Genomic DNA, 19,015 nt, shown 5'->3' on the forward strand with positions numbered 1-19,015 from the left:
AATGAGTAAACCACTCCAATTTCAACATTGGAAGTCAGTAGTCCCCCAAACCTTTTTTGTGCATACATCCCCAAAAACTTCTCTCAAACCACATCATCTTCACTAAAGTCATGCAGATTAGTTGATGTGGTTTAGGACAGTATGACTTATTGTGAACTACAAAAATGAACAGATTATGTTCTCAGTTTGTTATTTCTTTTTATAATAACTGCTTAATCTTGAATTGTCAAACTAAGGATACATGTGTATAAACAGAAACAACAGAAATCACAGTTCTGTTCCAGCATCTATATGATATGCCTGCATGGGGGATTCAGAATTTTGTGCACAAACTTTTAGGAAGGATGCCAAATTTGGAATGCAAACATCTTGACTGATCAAGTACATCTGGGGTAACTGAACAGTTGTGTAAATTATACTTTTCACCAATGTCACCTCTATATATTTTTTAAGCTTAATATAGTCGATACAGATCAATGCCTTGACCATCTAATTATCAATGATACAGGTATCATATTATTCGTAACTATCCTTTCTTTTTCAGATGATGGGGATGGATGTAGATGTAAGTAGGAACATTGGGTGTGATTATCATTATTGACTCCCCTCTCTTCTCTTCTCCCCCAAAGACCACCAGGATTAGCGGGCAGCCCGGTCATCTCTGATATCTCACTTATCCGGCTCTCTCCAGGCGGGACGGGTGAGTCACCCTTCAGCCCGCCACACCCATACGTCACCCCCCACGTGGAGCACTACCTGCGATCAGTCCATGGCAGCCCCACGCTCTCCATGATCTCAGCTGCCCGCGGCCTCAGCCCTGCAGACGGTGAGTGCACAAAGACAAACAGTTCTCTGCAGTTCACATCTATTTGCAGGTACTTTGCTTCAGTTCAGTTCAATTCATTTGACTTCTGTTGTGTTTTGCTCAGTTTAGTTCAGTCTGAGCTGCAGACAGCTGAAACTCAAACACAACGTACACTGTCATAGTTAGGATTAAACCTACTTTTTCATGCTTTATTCATAACAATATAAAATATTTTCACGTCATGGTTAGTGATGCACTGCTCTTGATATGTTATTGTCCTTTCTAGGGATTCACATTTTGGCAAATTCTTTTGACCCAGTAACAGACCGTTATTAGAATAACCTTTTCACAACCTGTAAAAGCACCAAACAAAGCCCTGCGTTTTATATAAGTAAAGCTTTAGGCTTTTTTGGGAGAAAAAAAAGCAACATAATAGATTTGACAGTAACATAATGTATTAACTTTTTTTCATTGTGCAAACAACATAAGCTAACCATTAGCTAACTAATACATTTGCAAGCTATTGCCTGTAAAGTGTTTGTTGTAGTCTACCTAGCACTGTGTTATGTAGCTAAAAATCTGCTAAACCTCATTTAAGATTGTTATGTTAACGGTGCTCCCGATTAAAATTAAGTCAACTCCAGCAAAGGACTCAAGGGTCGGAGTTTGTGCATTACTAAGTAGATTTCCCAGAACAAACTGTGCCCTTGCGCCTTCATGCCATTGAAGCTGTCTATTCAAATATCAGTTGCTTTATTGGAAATTGAATTAAATTTTTAACCCAAAACACTGATCAGACATTTTATTCAATTATGCAGTTATCACCTCTGTCCCATTCCCATTCCAATTTCATTTTAACCTTTTTGGACTAGCTTTTTTTTTTTTTTAATCAGAAAGACATTAACTCATTTCCATTACTGCCTATTAGCCAAAGTCACTATATAAATTATATTATTTGCTATTTTATTCATTAAATTTGCAGTTTCATTTCTTAAACAAAAATGAGTTGCCTATTTCAATAACATTGAATTATTAATTAAATGCATTGCTATATTGGAAGTACAAGACAACTGACTAATTAGCACAATGAGTCATGCATAATTACATCTCAACATTTCGGGATAGCAGCAGCATTCAAATGAGGCATGAGTGCACTTACCTGACTCACATTACTTGTGTCATTAAATTGCAACACAGATAAGCACAAATCAGAGCAATAAACTGGCCAGATACCTGTTTGGAGCAAAAATCATTAGTGCATCCACACACACATATATTATCCAAGCCACTTATCCTCCTGGGACACGTGAGGTGGAGCCTATCCCAGCGGTTTTTGGGCCGAAAGCAGGAAACAACCTGGACAGGTCGCCAGTCCATCACACGGTTTGATCGTATTTCTAGGTGTGATATTTGAATACTGTTCATTTAAAATGCAGGAGCTTGTAGAACCGTGCAGCTCTGCCTCTGACTTCTTAAATGTGACTGGAACTTTGAACTTTCTTGCGCTTTGACTTCAGCCTTGGAGGGCACATATGTTGGGAAGTGTGTGGAAATGAAAAAAGTGAAAAGCGGGCAGGCAGAATTCTCCCTGACGTGCTGACACTTCTCTCTTCTCAGCTGAATTACAATAACAGGTTGAGGCGAGCAGGCCGAATAGCAGGCCAAATAAATCACCTTTTACAGTCTGTCAACAGTAATGTGTCTGCGCTTTTAAACTTAAATAAGCAGCGCACAGGAGATCCCAGCAGCGATAAAGCTAGAAAAGAGAGTGGGGGGAGAGAAAGAGAGGGAGAGAGCGGAGGCTATTTTAACTTGAATGAATGCAGATAGGTAGACGTGGCCTTGAATATGAGATGTTACTTGCGGATACAACTGCCCCTGTTCCGAAACGTTAGCAGCCAGCCTCAGCTATTCAGGACAGCGTTATTGTTGGCTTTTATTTTAAGCACACATTTATTTCTCCGCAGGAGTATATAGAAATAATAGGTTTGGGATTAGATTGTGGATCGTTTTTTGGCAAGGGGTCATTTCAGCGGAGCGTAAATTGTGCTGAGCTATTTCCATAGCAGGACAGAGCAGAGCTATAGAAACTTCAGAAACTCCACAGCTTTTCAACATGTCCAGAATTCCACTAAAGTCAACACATCTTTGTGAAAAGACAAGCTTTGAGCTCCAAGGGCCCAAATCTTATATTTTTCTTGTTTCCCTGAGGTCCACTTTTGATGTTTGTTTGGATTCATGTACCAAAAGCTAGTCGTACTTAATTTCTGCATTACCATTTTTAACCTCTCAGATTTAAACAGGCACTTTTTCTGTGCCTTTAAGATTGGTACACAGTACTGAGCAAAAGTTCTAGGCGCTTAGGAAATTAAATTTCATTTATCATTTATGTGCTCAGGATAACTGAGGTCTACTTAGAATTTCTCATTTAATATAATGTTTGTATTGTTTATGTGTTAAAAAAAATGATAATGCATTTTTATGGCTGTTCTTGTTATTGTTGTTACTGTACCTTCAACACTGATACATGTAAAGTATCTGGAAGATATATTGTTAAAAAGCAGTCCAGGCTCACATACTCCTTATAACTTCAGAGTGAATGGGCTAAACTGCTCTAGGCTGAATAGGCGGATGTAAATGTGCTGGTTTTTGTGACATCATAGCAATGTTGAATTCAAATGGGCTGTTTTTGCAGCTTAGTTTCCATATATGGACTTTGACAGTGTTTACATATTACATCCAACTCGATCCAAAAATTGAGGAAAACTCAGTTTTTCATGGTGTGAACCTATTAATACAGTAAGTAGCAATTTTATGTCCAACAGTGTGTTTGTTTAAACATTTCTCTTTGAGGAAGCCCAGCATTATTTGTAGTTATTATCCAGTACCTGGTTTTGTTATAACCAGCTCAACAAATTTTTTGAAAACAATAATAAATCTTACATTTTACTGCATTAATGTTTGTTGACATTTATTTTAAAGTTGTGTACTGTTTTATACATGCTGCCAAACACGCTGACAGGATAAACTGAATTAAATTACTTAGGTATCTGAGACATTCACACAGTACTGTGTGTAAATGACCTCTGTTCTAATAACAGTACATTTTGAAAATTAAGCAGTGTTAACATACTACATTAAATGCTTTTATTAAATAAAAAGTGAGGAAAATTAGCCATTCCAAGATATGGGTATTTTAAATGTGATTTTACCGTAATTGGAATTTCAGTAAAAAGACAGTGGGGTCCTTCATTTGTTTTGCTACTATACAGTGCACATGAAAAGGAGTGTTAGACATGGGAGAGAGAGAGTTGTACTTCAAACACAGTTAGAGCTAATTGTCTGTGAGAAATCAGTGGAAATGTTTTCAAGGTGTTACAGACACATGTGCGTGCACACATGCACAAACACACGCATCCACATTTCTGAAAGCATCGCAGAGGCTCCAAATGCTAACTGTACGTAAATATGAAACATATGGAGAGGCGCGTTTGGCCTGTATAAAGCAGCTTCAACCCTTTCCCCCTTATTGCTCCTGACAGTTAACAGAGTTTTACTGAGTGCAGATGTTAACAACTGAAATGCTGTTATGGCGTCTCTTTTCTCTCTGTTGCGTCCATTAGATATATGAGCGCAGCCCTACCTCTGACTTTGTTTATGAGTTTACAACTGGAGGACATTTAGGAATATTTCTCATTTTGCAACTTATCTCTCGTTGTTTGTTCAGTTTATTTAGTCTGTCTCTCTGCTTATCTCTCTATCTCTACTCTGACCATTTCAGTGTAGGCTACATCAGGGTAAAACCCTAAGAATAACTAATACAAAACTATTGTACTTGTACTATCCCCCCCCTTAACTTTTCCTTCTTTTCCCACAACAGTAGCCCATGAGCACCTGAAGGAGCGTGGCCTGTTCAGCCTGCCCCCGCCCCCTCCCGGAGCCAGCTCAGCCGACTATTACCACCACCTGATGGCGAGCCACAGGAGCCCATACGGAGAGCTGCTTATGCAGGGGGCCGGAGCCTCCGCTGCCGCTGCCGCTGCCGCTGCTGCTGCCCACTTGCCAGACTACATCAGCCCTATGGATGGTGAGTTACAATACAAGAGAGACAGAGAGAGAATACAGATACAGGTTAGATACAGTATCACTCAACATACCTAGACAGTGAACTGTTCTTCCATTGGCTGAATTCTCAGACAGAGCTCTAGGGAGAGCTGTGATTGGCTGGCAACATTGGAACCTTATAAGGAACTTAAAGGAATGATTTGTAAAAACATCATATTTATGCACTTCTTGTAACAAATGCAGTCAACTAAGACATGTTTGGTGTCTAATGTTTGCTTCTTTATTTTTGTGCTGGAGCTACTAAGGTAATGTAGCTAACAAGTAATGGAAGCTTACATCTAAAAAATGAACAAAAGTACAGACAAAATAAAAAGCTTTCAAAAGAATGTTACTAAACAGCAGCTTCATTTTTTTTTATTTCCAGTCAAAATGGCCATTCATTCACTCAGTCATAATCTAAGGCATATATGCTCCCCTGGTCGCCCGGCCAGGGAGTCAAACCCAGGCTGTGAGGTGATAGTGCTAATCACTGTACCACCGTGCCGACCCTATGGCCATTTAGAACAAATACAATTTTTTTCAGCCACAGGAGCAACAGAAATAGCCGTTCAGACTCATAGTGTTGAGTTGTCTACTGGCAGTGGAAGGAAGTGAATGATCTTAAAATTATTCAGAAAGTATGTGCTACAGTGTCAGAATCCCCAAAAGCAAGTCTGTTTGAAATTACTCAGCTTTACACAGTTTGAGGAAAGTGCGACACTTTATCCAAGCAGTTTGCACAGTGCATATTTGTTGTATATAGAGGCCTCCATTACTTGATAGCTACATTAGCTTCATACTTCCAGTGGAAAACTAAAGAAGCTAACTTTAGCCATCAAACTATGGCCAAACTATTACTTTAAGGTAACTGCTATACTGTACAGTATCCCCCACTCTCTCTGCCAGCAGTCTGTATAAACACATGTGGGACAGACTGGGCTGCAGTGACATTTATGAGAGTGTTTCCCTCAGAGGAAGGTGCGTATGTTTAACATAATGAATGCCTGTTTTCATCCACCACTTCCTAAGTCACCTTAAAAGGGGACAGGCCATCTGGAGGAGAGACTGATTCTCTTAGAGAGGGTCCCGGAGCTTTCACATGCTGCGGCCATAGCGTCATCCATCAAAGGCTGTTTAATAAAAGTGGCCATCAAACTCTCTGCATATGACCTGAAATGGAGATGCTGACGAGGGAGCTGAGATGGCTGTGCTGTCCCCAGCTCACACTGGCACAAGGGGGCTCACACCCCTGATCGCTGTCCTTAAGCCAGGAGCCACGGAAAGACTAAATAAACTCTTCATTCAGAAGCTTTGAACCCATCTCAACCCACTGAGGCCTCAGTTACTTAGTCATTAGTCAGTGACATTGATGAAAAAATGTCAACATGGGTTTTGACATACACTACACTGCAATACACAGTTCAATATGGCTCAAGTTGCTTTGTTCCATCATAAAAGGCGAAATCACTTGTTGCACAGACAGAACTTTGAATCATGGTCACAGCAAAAATCTAAGTAGCAATAATAATTCAGTTAGTTGAATCAAATAATAGTTATTAATTATAAATTAATGGACCACCTTGACCCTGAATGTCACGCTTGGCTCCTCCTGCTCCCCCATGTGCTCGTGTTGTGTTTTGGTCTAGTCCACGTGCTTTTTGTTTTGATCCCAGTCCGGCCCCTTATTTGGTTACTCCGCCCCTGATTGTTCCCACCTGTGTTTCCACCTGTGTCTTGTGATCCCTTGTTAGCCCTTGTGTATTTAAGCTCTGTGTTTGCCCTGGTCTGTGTTGGTCTTTGTACTGTTTGATGTTTGTTGGAAGTACTGTTCGAAGTGTATTTATTGTTTGAAGAGTTTTGTTTATTTCTGGTCTGTTTAGAGTTCTGTGTTCATTTTGTCATGTTTGTCCCTCCTGCTCTCCGTATTGGCCATCTGACCCTGGTCCGTTTTGACAATGACCCTGGATTTGCCCCCAATAAATCCCACTTCTCTACGCATATGCGCCTGCCTCCTCATCGCTCCCACATGTTACAGGTATTAGGATTTAGTCTAAGATTAAGTTAAGTTAAGGTTTTGGGTGGAAGTTAAAGTTAGATTTAGGGTTAGATTTAATTAGATGTGATTAGATGTAATTATGATTTAATAGAATAGTTACATTCAACCTAAAGTTCAGTTTCAGTTAAAGACAAAGTGAATATCCACAAAGCATCTATATAATAAGCTCTCAAAATAATGCGTTACTAGCATCATAAGCTGGCACCCTTATTGTAGTCTTATAGCAAGAAGGTCTGGGAAGAAACATTACAGAAATGTTGGGCTAAATAAGGATGGGAATGTAGACTTATTAGGGTGGTTCACCACTTCATGAAGGTGGAGTTTTCAGATGCATTAAACTCCTCAAGCGTCTGGTTCCCATCACCACAGCTGTATACATTTCTGACTCTGTAAGCTTCTCTAGAATGAGTCATTTCACATGGAACCACTTAATTATGCAGACATTTTGCGTTCTCCTTTAAATAGTATAGCAAAACAATATAATAATTCCAGGGTTTTAAGGGTTAGAGAAGAGCACAGTAACATACAGTAGCTCTCGGTCCATCTCCGCTACTGAGCAAATATTATCTTGCCCTTTTCTGCATGGGTGAACGGCGAGGCCAAACAACCATCTACCAAAAACAGACGGCGAGGCGTCTCACGTAGAGCGTCTCTCTTCCGCTCCTCACTCCCTTTCTCTGGTCCTCTCCTCCATTCATGCTCCAGCTGTCTCCCTCTAACTTCATTGGCCTGATGTGTGACACAGACTGACCCACACAAAACCCCGCACTGTGTTAAGGCAGCAGGGCTGAACAGCTCATTAGGCTGTGCTCAGGATTTTGGCTTTGATCCGCAGCCCGTCAGTCTGCACCTCACTGCTTCACTCAGTAACTCTCAATAACCAGGGGTCCTTCAGGGTCGCTTGGTGGAAGGAACAGAATGGGTCAGTGGGATAAACGTGGCATGGGTTTGATAGACGAGGATGGTTTTGTGTTCATTTATATCTACTTTTTAAATAAAATTCCTCAGTAGTGTCCTAGCCACTGAATGAACAGTATGTAGTGTACTGTTAATACTCAGATGAAGCACAAGAACCACAGAAAAATCAGGAATGTAGCACACTGTTTGTAATTTATGGTGGAAGGGGCGGGGCCATCAGAGAATGCTGCCGTTTGAAGTTTTTTATATAAGCTAGTGTACAAAGGGAGGTCACTGCACTGGACAAACATGATTTACATGTTTTGAATTCAAACTTGGCTGTTTTGTATGTTGATTATTGAGGCATGATGCAACAATTCAGTGGGTAATAACAGAGTACATGTAAGGGTGTGGATTCCATTTCATTTACAGAGGAACAGGCAGCAGCCAGAGTACAGATATGTTATAAACACAGAGTGATTAAAAGCTGGATTACATTCCAACCAGCCAACCACCAAACACAATTTTTCTGATGGGGAAATGTGCATTGTTTTATTCGCCTCTCACTGGCGATGTTGGATTCTGTGGCTTGGGCAGCAAAAACCAACCCTCCCAGCAACTTTTATCACAAGTCAAAAGAATGATTATTTTGTTTTCTCTTTCGTCATGTTGGTGCTAGCATCTCTAAATGCTTCAAGCTCCTGAATGAGGGGGTAAAGCACCATGCTTTTGCATTTCCAAAATGGAAAGTAGCCTACACACTGGCACCATTTTTTTTGAGAAAGTGAACAATACGGGAGAAAGTGTACAAAGCTTTGGCAGATATGTCACCTATAATATATAATTTAAGTTTGAAAAAACACTGCAGTTTTTCTGCCTTTTTTAAAGACATCTTATCAAAATGTATTGCATATTTAACAGAAAGCAATCATATTATGTTACTTTAATATAATAAGCCTCTGGATAGGGTTACAGATTGCTTTTCTTTATCATATAATCTGTAATCTGTACTGAAATATGTTTGCAAAGTAATCCTTCCAGCCATGGATGTGCCTCCATGCCGCGATCTGTCATTTGCATGTAACTTCAGTTTGAGATGTTTGAAAAGATACTACCCCGTGTATATAATGTATTGATAAAAACCAGGCAAGGCCTTCCTATTGTAGCTTCATAGACTCTGACCCAGCAGACTAATGCATGAGGACTACATGTACAAAAAGACATACTGTGACAGGATTATCTCATCTATGATCACCTGTGATCATCTCAGGTAAAGCCACCAAGACGTGGTGTTTTGGGAAACTTTGCACAGGACTGCAAATCAGATTGTTTCAGTCCCATTCAAGCCCCTATTCTCCGAGCATGTTTAAGGCTGGGCTGACAGGGTGCTGGTGCTCGGGGTTCCAGTGGGTTTCGCAGTCTCTGCTGACATAAATCACTGGGGTCGGGGGAGGGGTTTCAGGAGGCCCACCTCTCCATTTGGCCATTTATCAAGGGAAGTGGCACATTAATAAACACATCTCCCCTGAGGTGAGGGCATAACAGAGACAAATACCAGTGCCAAGACTGAACGGGCCTGTCCCACACACTCTCAGCCCACATTAACGCCACACAAATACCAGCACAGCCACGCTGTACAGCCCTGCCACAGCAGGCTTCTATATCAGCTTAACAGTGTGATCTTTACTCGCACATATACACACCTGCAAGGGCATGTAGTACACTCATTCCTCTCGATGAAATGTATGTTTAGCCTGAACACTATATTGTTTTGACAGTAATAACAGCCAATATTAAATGGGAATTCCTCTTTTTTTAAATATCAGCAACATTCATTGGTTGATATGTAAAGAAAGTCACTCAGAGTGGTTTGATGTAAAATGGTTGATTGTAGAAAAACTTACAGACTTAGGTTTCTTTACAGTGGTGGTGATAAAAACCAAGGGGCACAAAGTCAAACTCTCCCTTTTTTTCACCATTCAAAACAGTGACCAGTGTCTTCTGAGATTTCATATGTAGTGTTATTAATGGGAAAAACAGGTAAATCTGAAAACATGAGGTGTTATTTTACCCTGAATATTCCTCTCAACCATGAAAAACACATTTTAGATGAAAACCTAAATGTCTCAGCCATCACGCAACACATATTTAACTGTTTAATGCAATAATTCTATAATGTAGATTTTAACAGTGTTACACGTCTCAGAGTGGTTCTTATCAACAGTACTGACTCTTTTGTAACCTTTTCTAGAATGGAGCATTTCACATCAAACCCATGTGAGTGACTTACATCTAATGGAATGTTTTCCAATGTTTTCATTTTACGTTACACATTACAGTTTAAAAATTGAGCGCTGACAACGGACCATCATATCACTAAGTAAAGCACTGTTCATATGTGCACTGCAATCATATGAAATTATATTTGCTGATATTACTGATTTGGAATTTGTTGCCTTTTGTGTAAGTGTAAATGTAACCTTTTTTGACCTTGTCAGTTTATGTTCCTTGATATTAAGCATGATTCATTCTTTATTTATTTTTTTAATTCTTGTTTTACCATTTCCATCAAAATGTAATGACTTTGCCACTGTGCAGTCGTGAGTAGGAAAAAAGCAATATTGACCAATAATATCACATTTCACCTCCCCCTACCACCCCCTCACCAATCATCGAGAGAAAATGCTCATAACTTGTTTCACTCTGAATCAAAACTGATAATAATCAGTGCAGTCACAGAAGATTCCGTTACTAAACGTCTGTTAGAGGCTTGTGAGCTGATATGAATGTTTGAAATGACAGAGAACCATTAGCTCATGCTAAGAGTAATGGCCTTCACGGCTACAAAGCTGGAGGATTACTTATTAGCTCCATGCTCCATGGGGAAGGGCCATACACACACATACACACCCAAGCCAGAGCAGAGGAATGGTTTGTGAAAGGCTGCTTGTGTTGGCACTGCCTGTGATGGAATCATTATGGACATCCGGTTGCCAGAGCCTCTGGTTATGACCCCTAATCACACAAATACACACACATGCCTTTGCTTACACCAGCACTAATGCCTTGCACCTGTTGAGCTAACAGCCAGTTAGTATTCTTTCACACTCAAAAGAAAATATACAGTACTGTGTAAATGTAAGAGACCACCCTTCATTTCTTTAATTTCTGTCAACACAGCTATTAAAAGAGTTATTTATTTTTCAGCAACAAAAAAGCAGAAAATATATGTGGAACATTACTCAAAAGACTTTAATACTATGTATAATATATTTTTTTCAGTATTTAGCTTGCCTATCTTTTGCTTTTATTACAGCTTAAATCCTGGAGAGTTGTTTTAAGTTTCAGCAAGAAGACTGCACCTACACTGCACCTCCAAAGTTCAGTCTTAGAAGTTGGTTGCATTTGCTATTACTCATGCTCCAAAAAATCTCAAACACATTCAGCGGTGGTTCAGATCTGGCCTCTGTGGTGGTCACTTTTTTCTTCTTTTGGCTCTTCTCAGTGAAGCTTCTTGACAGCTACACATCCTTTCAGACTCATTGCCTTGACTTGTTTCAGGAAGGATGAACAGAAACACCAGTGGATTTTTTCATACCTGGAGCAAAAGTGGAGCTTGATTTTCTCCTCTCTTTCAAAGATGAGCGCGGTTTAACTGATGGTCTTGCATAGTTATTAGGAATCCCCTTTTCTTTATATCCTTTAATTATTTTATGAACCCCTGTTAACCCTTATTTTGCTTTGACTTTACCCTTCTTTATCCAAGTGGATTATTTTATATCTAATCTTTTCAGAATTATTCCCAGAGAAATTCAAACTTGTACCTACAAACACACATGTAACAAGCACTTTTGGCCTGTTACAGACGCAAAGTGAACATAATGTGTTATGTATGAAACTGACACAAAAGCCTAAATGTACAGTTTTTAAAATGTGCTTCTCTTCCTCACGCATATGCGTTTGAAGGAGGGCCACACAAGCAGAGTGTGGCAATATCACACGTGCGGCTGATTATTTATTCTGCTTCATTTCCTAAAGTTTGAGCAGCTTGCAGCAGCCAGTTTTGCATTGCCTGTCTTCCGCCTTTTAAACCCGGGTGTTCTGAATTTGTGCTAGGGTCTCAAAAGAAATGCTGTTGAGAGACTTCTTTTAATAATGGCAGCAGCCATAGTGGTTAGACTGTGGCGCGAGCCTCAAACACATGCTGAAAGAATGTTTGCCATCAGGATATACCAGGAAATAACTATGAATGAACAGTACCATCTCCTCACCACTGACCATTCATTTTCTGTTTTTTCTCGAGCTTGCTGATGACTCCGGTATTTTGCTACCTCTTTTAAACCCTCTGCCTCACAAGCAAGCAGATAGATGTGATTACACACAGTGTTCACAGAAAATAAAGCCATCCTTGCAAATCTAATGTTTAATTCAAGTGTATTGTGGCTGTTCATTTTGTGCTGCTCCTGTACTCATACATACATCTGGCCTTCTGTGTGGATTCACATGCGCGCACACACACACAGACAAACACACACACACCTGCTTAATTTTTCATGCACATTCCTTTTGAGTTAAAATCAATTCTGTAAATTGCCCTCATTAAACAAACCGATACATGCCTGCAATAGTTGATTCTTATCTAAGTAATTACAGTAAATTATTGGGAATGATTAATCATCCCCAGTCAAATCAGAATGAGGTCACTGCAAGTTGAAGATGAAGAAGATAAAGACACTTCATCACCCTTTGAAATGTTACCATATTGAGTTCAGTTTATGGGCACATTTTATTTTGATGGTCTCCTGTGGCTTTTCTACATAATCTCAAATTGTGCTGGTGAAACTCAACAGCGTTAAGGTTAGGGTTAGGTTTAGGTTTGGGGCTGAGGTAAAGGTGAGTGCAAATTCAGGGATAAGTGCATATGCCTTTAGATGCTGCTTACAGTGGCAATAACATTTATTTTTCATATTAAGAAGTTTAAGACAGTTGATCCAGAATGTAAATGGATTGTAAATCTCAGGAGACCTACAAAAATTCAATGACCAGCAAACTAACAAAAGTAATGATAGTCTCCACTGGACATCAGTGATGAAAATTCAGTTGATTTTCATATACAGGTTCATGTGAACCATATAGCAGTTTTGAGCTGACAAAATAAGACTTTGAAATTTGAGCTATAGAATTATATAGTTTTATTTCATTAGCATTGTGCAATAGCAGTAACTCTAGACAGCTAAGGATCAAGTGATATTTAACTAAATGACAGTTAAAAACATGGTAAGCATCAACACGAAGTGTTAGCAGTTTATTTATTTAGAGGTGCTTTGTTGCAGTGTGATTACCTGTTACATTCTTTACAGACTGGAGTTTCTGAGGCACCCATTGTGTCTATCAACAGTACACACTGTCTATTGTATTAGTGGAGGCTCAATCTCGAGCACTTATTGATAGGGCTGCGCTATTTCCAGGGGGGCTGCGCGTCGAGAAGAGAGTGTGTGAGCATCGATCACACTGTCCCACCTGGCACACACACTCCACACACAATCCCCAAAATAGCACAGAGGTGGGCAGAGCAGCAAAATGACACAATGCAATCCAGCACTGCTGCACTGACTCCATAGATATCTCCCCCAGCTGGTGAGAAAGAGAGAGAGAGTAGAAAGAGAGACACAGAGAAAGAATGTCAAAGAGAGGGAGAAAGAGAGAAACAAAGAAAGGAGAGGCAAAGCAAGAGAAAAGACCAGAGGGAAATGGTGGAAATAGAGAGAGAGACACACAGGGTGAGAGAAAGAGAGAAAATAATATTTTAGTGTCATACAATCGGAGCATATTGTGGTTAGGGACTTGACCCTTTGGGAAGAAGCTATTGGTTGGGCTCAGGGTGGGGGGTGTGCAGGGGCGGTTAAGGAAAATAGGTTATTGGGTATTAGTGGTTAAAGTGATGAGGGCTGGTCATGGGGGTAGACGTGGGTGAAATTTGCTTAGCTAGGAGTGTCGGATGAGCCCGGGAAGTCTGTGGAGGCAGAGGAGGTAGAATCCAGAGTTAATCAGACTGCTGTGATGAATAGGTTCTGTACCATATGATACAGATGCTTCATTTGTTTTGTTATCTGAAAAACTGCTATAAGCTACAAATGAGATAAAAGCATATTTCACTGTTGTCTCAAATCCATCTTTCAAATCAAATCCAACTTTGTAGGAGAAGCAAAATAAACATTCTTTACTTTTAAATACCTGAATGTAAAAAGGTTTTAACATTATAGTGAATGTGCCATTTCTATTGCTCCATTAATCATGAAAAACTGTTTTGATATGACAGTGAAAATACTATCCTGTCATGCTTCACGTGCACTAATTTAGACTGTAATCATTGTATGTGTGTGTTGTACAGTGTCAAGGTTCCCAAGTCCTCGCCTGACACCCAGACTGAGTCGGAAGAGAGCGCTTTCAATATCTCCTCTCTCGGACGCCAGTATTGACCTGCAGACCATGATCCGCACCTCGCCCAACTCGCTGGTGGCCTACATCAACAACTCACGCTCCAGCTCTGCTGCCAGCAGCTCATATGGTCACCTGTCTGTTGGGGGCATCAGGTACCACCACTAATCTGCTATGACCACAGCTCCCAGCCCAGTATGGGAGTGATGGTCAAGCCAAAAAAGCTAATTTACACAATTTTGTGCCCTAGCACAAATATAGCTGATCAGCCCAGTTATGTTGGGTGTCTGAAGTTTGCCTCTTCTTCATTTCATACTGAAGTTACAAGACTGATATTCAGGCTTCAGGATGGCTACTAGTATAGAGGCAAGTATCCACTGAGCAATATGACATCAAACATGTCTTGGCTGATTTGGAGTGAGGGGAAAAATGAATACATGTTTTTTAGATGAACCATTGTTTTAAGAACTAAGAAGCACAAAATCTGTATAATTTACAGATAAGAAAATTTCTTGAAGAACTGAACAACAGGAAAAACAAAAATAAAGTATAAAACACATACAGCACTGTGCCAAATTTGGAGTCTAACTCCAACTTTTTTTATTTCTAGTCAGAACAGTCTTTAAGGTATTTATTTTTCTGAAGGTAACTGTGAGGACATGAGATATAACATAATCCCCTGACATAATGAAGGTTGAAGTCAAAGGGGGAAAAAAGCCAGACCTCAGTATCATTGAATACACTTGAGATTTCTTGAATGGTGAGAAGCAGAAAATGCAACTTATAAGACAGGTTACCTTAAAGGGTTTGGCACACTAAATACTGACACAGTATTAGATTTAGTTGTACTTAATGACTATTTTGACTGGAAATGAAATAAACAAAAATCTGTTTTTTGGCTTGTGCAGAGTACTGTGTGTGCAAAAAGCAATAAAAACTTCCATTTGAAGACTTTTATCATTCACTGTTATCATCTAACATAGACTGGAACTACCATCATTGTCCATCTTGCAAGGACCTGATGAAAAATAATTGTCCTTTAACGGACACCCTTGTACACCAAATCAGATGCAGTTTTTGTCATCTAATAAATAAATCTGAAGTGTAAAGCCTATTAAACTATTTGGACATATGAGCTATAAAACTCTCTCCTAACAAAGTCCCATTTTAGTGCCAGTATCATTCTAACAGTGTTTTTTTTTTCCAATCTGATCCCGAGTCTCCATCCAGAAATAGATTTATCTGAAGCGAGCGCTGTATGTGTAGATAGTCCTGCAGTGATGTAGTGCTTAATATGGCGTTTGTGACAGTATCATGAAATATGGCGTTTGTGACAGTGTGGTGAAATGAGGACGTGGGCTAAGACAGAGTGGAACAAGTGCTTATCTCTCTCTTTTCCCTCGCTCTTTCAGCCCCTCTTTTCCTTTCCATCACTCTATCAACCCGGTGGCGTATCAGCAGTTGCTGTCGCAGCAGAGAGGCCTGAGTGCATTCGGACATACACCCCCCCTCATCCAGCCCTCGCCCACCTTCTCATCCAGACAGCACCCACTGGGCGTCAGCGCCCTGCCCATAGCTACACACACCGACAACGAGACCAAGGTACTGCAAACACATAGATTTATAACCTTTAATGCTCAGGTTAAAGCAGGTAAAAGCAGCTATTTTAATCTGCTCTTCTCAATGCTGTCACTACATTTCTTTATATATATATATATATATATATATATATATATATATAAAGAAATGTAGATCTATATATAAAGAATCTGATCTAATCTGATGCTGATCCATTTTACTATGACCAACCAGCTGGACAAACTACATCACAGTATGCTTTTCTGAACATATTGCGGATACGATTAATACTTAAAAAACACCAACCAAATGCATGTTTCATTACAAAGAGAGCATAACTAGTGCTGTTTAATTGGACTGCAATATGCAAAACATTGTAAAATCAAAAATCAGTGTATTCTTAGTTTCTGACAGAATTTTAAATGTGGCACCACTGTTTTTTTGTCTGATTCAGCTTCTCAAACCCCAGAAAAATAAAATATCATGATGCATGTCAAATAAATGTTGTGATATATTTTTGCCATGTTGCCACCCCAGTTGCCCCCTTTAGCCCACAGGTGATTTAAACACCTGAAATCTTTGAGTGTTGATGACTGCTGACATCACAATGAGGGGATAAAATGCATGGGGTATAGCATTATTCTTTGCCATAAGTGAGAAAGGAAAATTTGCAAATCACACAAAGATGCTGCACGCTCAGAACAAAGGACTAACCTCAACATCACTGAACATGTTTTGGACTGTGAGAAGCAGGAAATGCAACCAGCTTTTAAGCCTGAACTTTGGAGATGTGGAAGAATATGCAGAATTTCAGATTTTCTTAGAAAAATTTAAAGTAGTTCTCCTAAAGAGAATTGGAGCTGTAATGAAGGCAATGAGTAGGCATGAATATTCAAAAATGACATATTTGTCTCTGACTTTTGTGCTTTACTGTATTTCAAGTTAGCACCAAAGAAAAAAAGAAAGTATGATTATTTGTATTCAAGACATTTTGAAAAGCTTGTTTTCCCCAAGCAGTGCACAGTGGTGCAGGCTATGAGATTGAGAAGCAGACTGTTCACACACACGCTACCACCTCTATGCAGTTGAGGTATTTAATTAATTGCACACTTACAGTTTACATTCTTGGTTTAGTGTAATGTGCAGTATTGTACTCAGTGTTCTTACTTAGCCTGAGTGTGACCCGTATCTTCTCCTCATCACAGCACACCCTACTCAGCAGCTTTTATGGATGATGGAAGAGCACAAAGAGGCAATGCTTAACATCTGCTTAACGGGCCGCACGCCTCCTGCCTTTATTTGTCCAGGGTCATGTTTATAGCGTTTGTTTTGAAATGGTGGGCCTGGCTGGCCCCAGACCCTCTGTAGTGGCTTTTGGGTGTTTGCTCTAAAGCGCTTATTATCATATCTGTGGCTGTAAACTCCCCCAGCATAACTGCAGGATCCTGAGTTACAGTCTGTAATTCCTGCCCCCCACACTGACTCCCACTGCCTCTCACTTAACCCACAATACACACACACACACACACACTTGTTTTTATGGTACTTATCCCATATATATTTTGTACAGTACTATGCAAGTTATTTCTTTTTCAGGAGATATTTCTGATTAGATTAGATATAATCTGCTTACATGGGTAAGGGATGCATGAGGATGGGACTCCTGGCAAACATGCAAGACCTGGTAGACCACCTAAACTGTCCCTATTAGATAAACAGTACTTAAAGCTACCATCCTTGAGGAGAAAACCAAGCTTCACTTTTGCTTCAGAAATGAAAAAATCCACAGGTGTTTCTGTCCATCCTTCCGCTGTGAGAGCTCAACACTGTGGGTCTGACAGGATGTGTAGATATCAAGAAACTGAGAAAGGGAAAAACACAAAAAAGCAGAAAAGAAGAAAGAAACATTTAATATTGTATTTAGTTGATAAGGCTTCTTTGTAATTTAGTTTAATATGTTTTCTTCTTTTTTACTGACAGGCATAAACTCAAATGAATTTGTGTTTAACGGCAATTCTGACCAACAATTAAAGAAATGAAGGTTTTGTACAGTACCAGTATGTACTTATATGTATAATAGTACCAATATGTACTAATAACCTTGTGTAAGTGCCTATATGAAACAAGGTTACTGTTACCAATAATATATAATCATGTAATAATGTGTCACATGAATTCTGACATTTTAGATTAGCCTTGGTTTTGTCTCGTCTTCCTACAAAGTCACAGGGTTTTAGTCCAGATAATACACAAATACAAATGCACGCACACAGACCTCAGGCTGGGGGAGGCTTGCTGATCAGAACCAGGTTTTGTGTGCAGCAGAACTGTCACATTCAGCGTTATTGAACTCCAGAACCACACACAGACAGCAGCTTCTCTATGTATTATATATTTATACTCAGCATGCTGTGTTCAGAATGTCATTGGAGGCAGATGGGCTGTTTTGATACTGCTTGTGGGCTCCTTAGAAAAAGTCTAAATTGTTTAGTCTGTGTGGTGGTCCCTCACCATACACTCTTCCCCTGGGCTTTCAGCTTCACACAGCATCAAACATCAAAAACCTCTCCTCCGTTCTTTCCATCATTTTCTCTTCTCAGCGCGCTCACCCCATACTCTGTTTCTTCCCACTAGAACACGAGTGGCGACTCGGCGGTCAGCAGCACAGTGAACCCACTGAACATCAAAAGGTCAAAGGTGAAGATGGAGGTGGAGGGCCCACGGCCAGCCTCGCCCTGCTCTCCGGTGAGAATGCCTCTCCGTCTCTTTTTGTCTCTTTCATTTTATATATCTCTAAAGGGTCTAAGCCATATATTACTTCCCCAAGGAAACAGACCAATTTGTGTATCTTTATTTAAATGATGGAAGATCACTTTCAGGAATGAGATGCTATTTTGAACAACAAACAAACATACTCACTTATTTATAAGTGCCTTATTTTGTATTTATATTATTGGTTTTCTGTTTATTTAAAAGAGAAGTTAACCAGTTTTTCAGTTACCAATTTCTACATAATTAAATCTCTTAAGATGTAAACAAGTTATTCAGAGTGGTTTGATGTAAAATGCGCCATTCTAGAGACAGAATTATATACAGTGGTGGCAATAGGAACCAGACATCTGATGTCTATAAAACCT

The 19,015-nt window shown here is 39.8% G+C and overlaps 1 protein-coding gene across 1 annotated transcript in view; it reads left to right on the forward strand.

Annotated features, from left to right (window-relative positions):
* The window catches only part of gli2b (GLI family zinc finger 2b), a 105,348-nt gene that overhangs the window by 71,311 nt on the left and 15,022 nt on the right, over positions 1-19,015 (forward strand). Inside the window, exons 4-8 of the mRNA XM_037545621.1 lie at positions 630-826; positions 4,686-4,892; positions 14,254-14,455; positions 15,713-15,902; positions 18,513-18,623. Of these exons, the coding sequence (XP_037401518.1) occupies positions 630-826; positions 4,686-4,892; positions 14,254-14,455; positions 15,713-15,902; positions 18,513-18,623 (907 nt within the window). The remainder of the gene's footprint in view (positions 1-629; positions 827-4,685; positions 4,893-14,253; positions 14,456-15,712; positions 15,903-18,512; positions 18,624-19,015) is intronic.

This window comes from Pygocentrus nattereri, chromosome 15 (assembly GCF_015220715.1).
Source record: "Pygocentrus nattereri isolate fPygNat1 chromosome 15, fPygNat1.pri, whole genome shotgun sequence".
Taxonomy (NCBI): domain Eukaryota; kingdom Metazoa; phylum Chordata; class Actinopteri; order Characiformes; family Serrasalmidae; genus Pygocentrus; species Pygocentrus nattereri.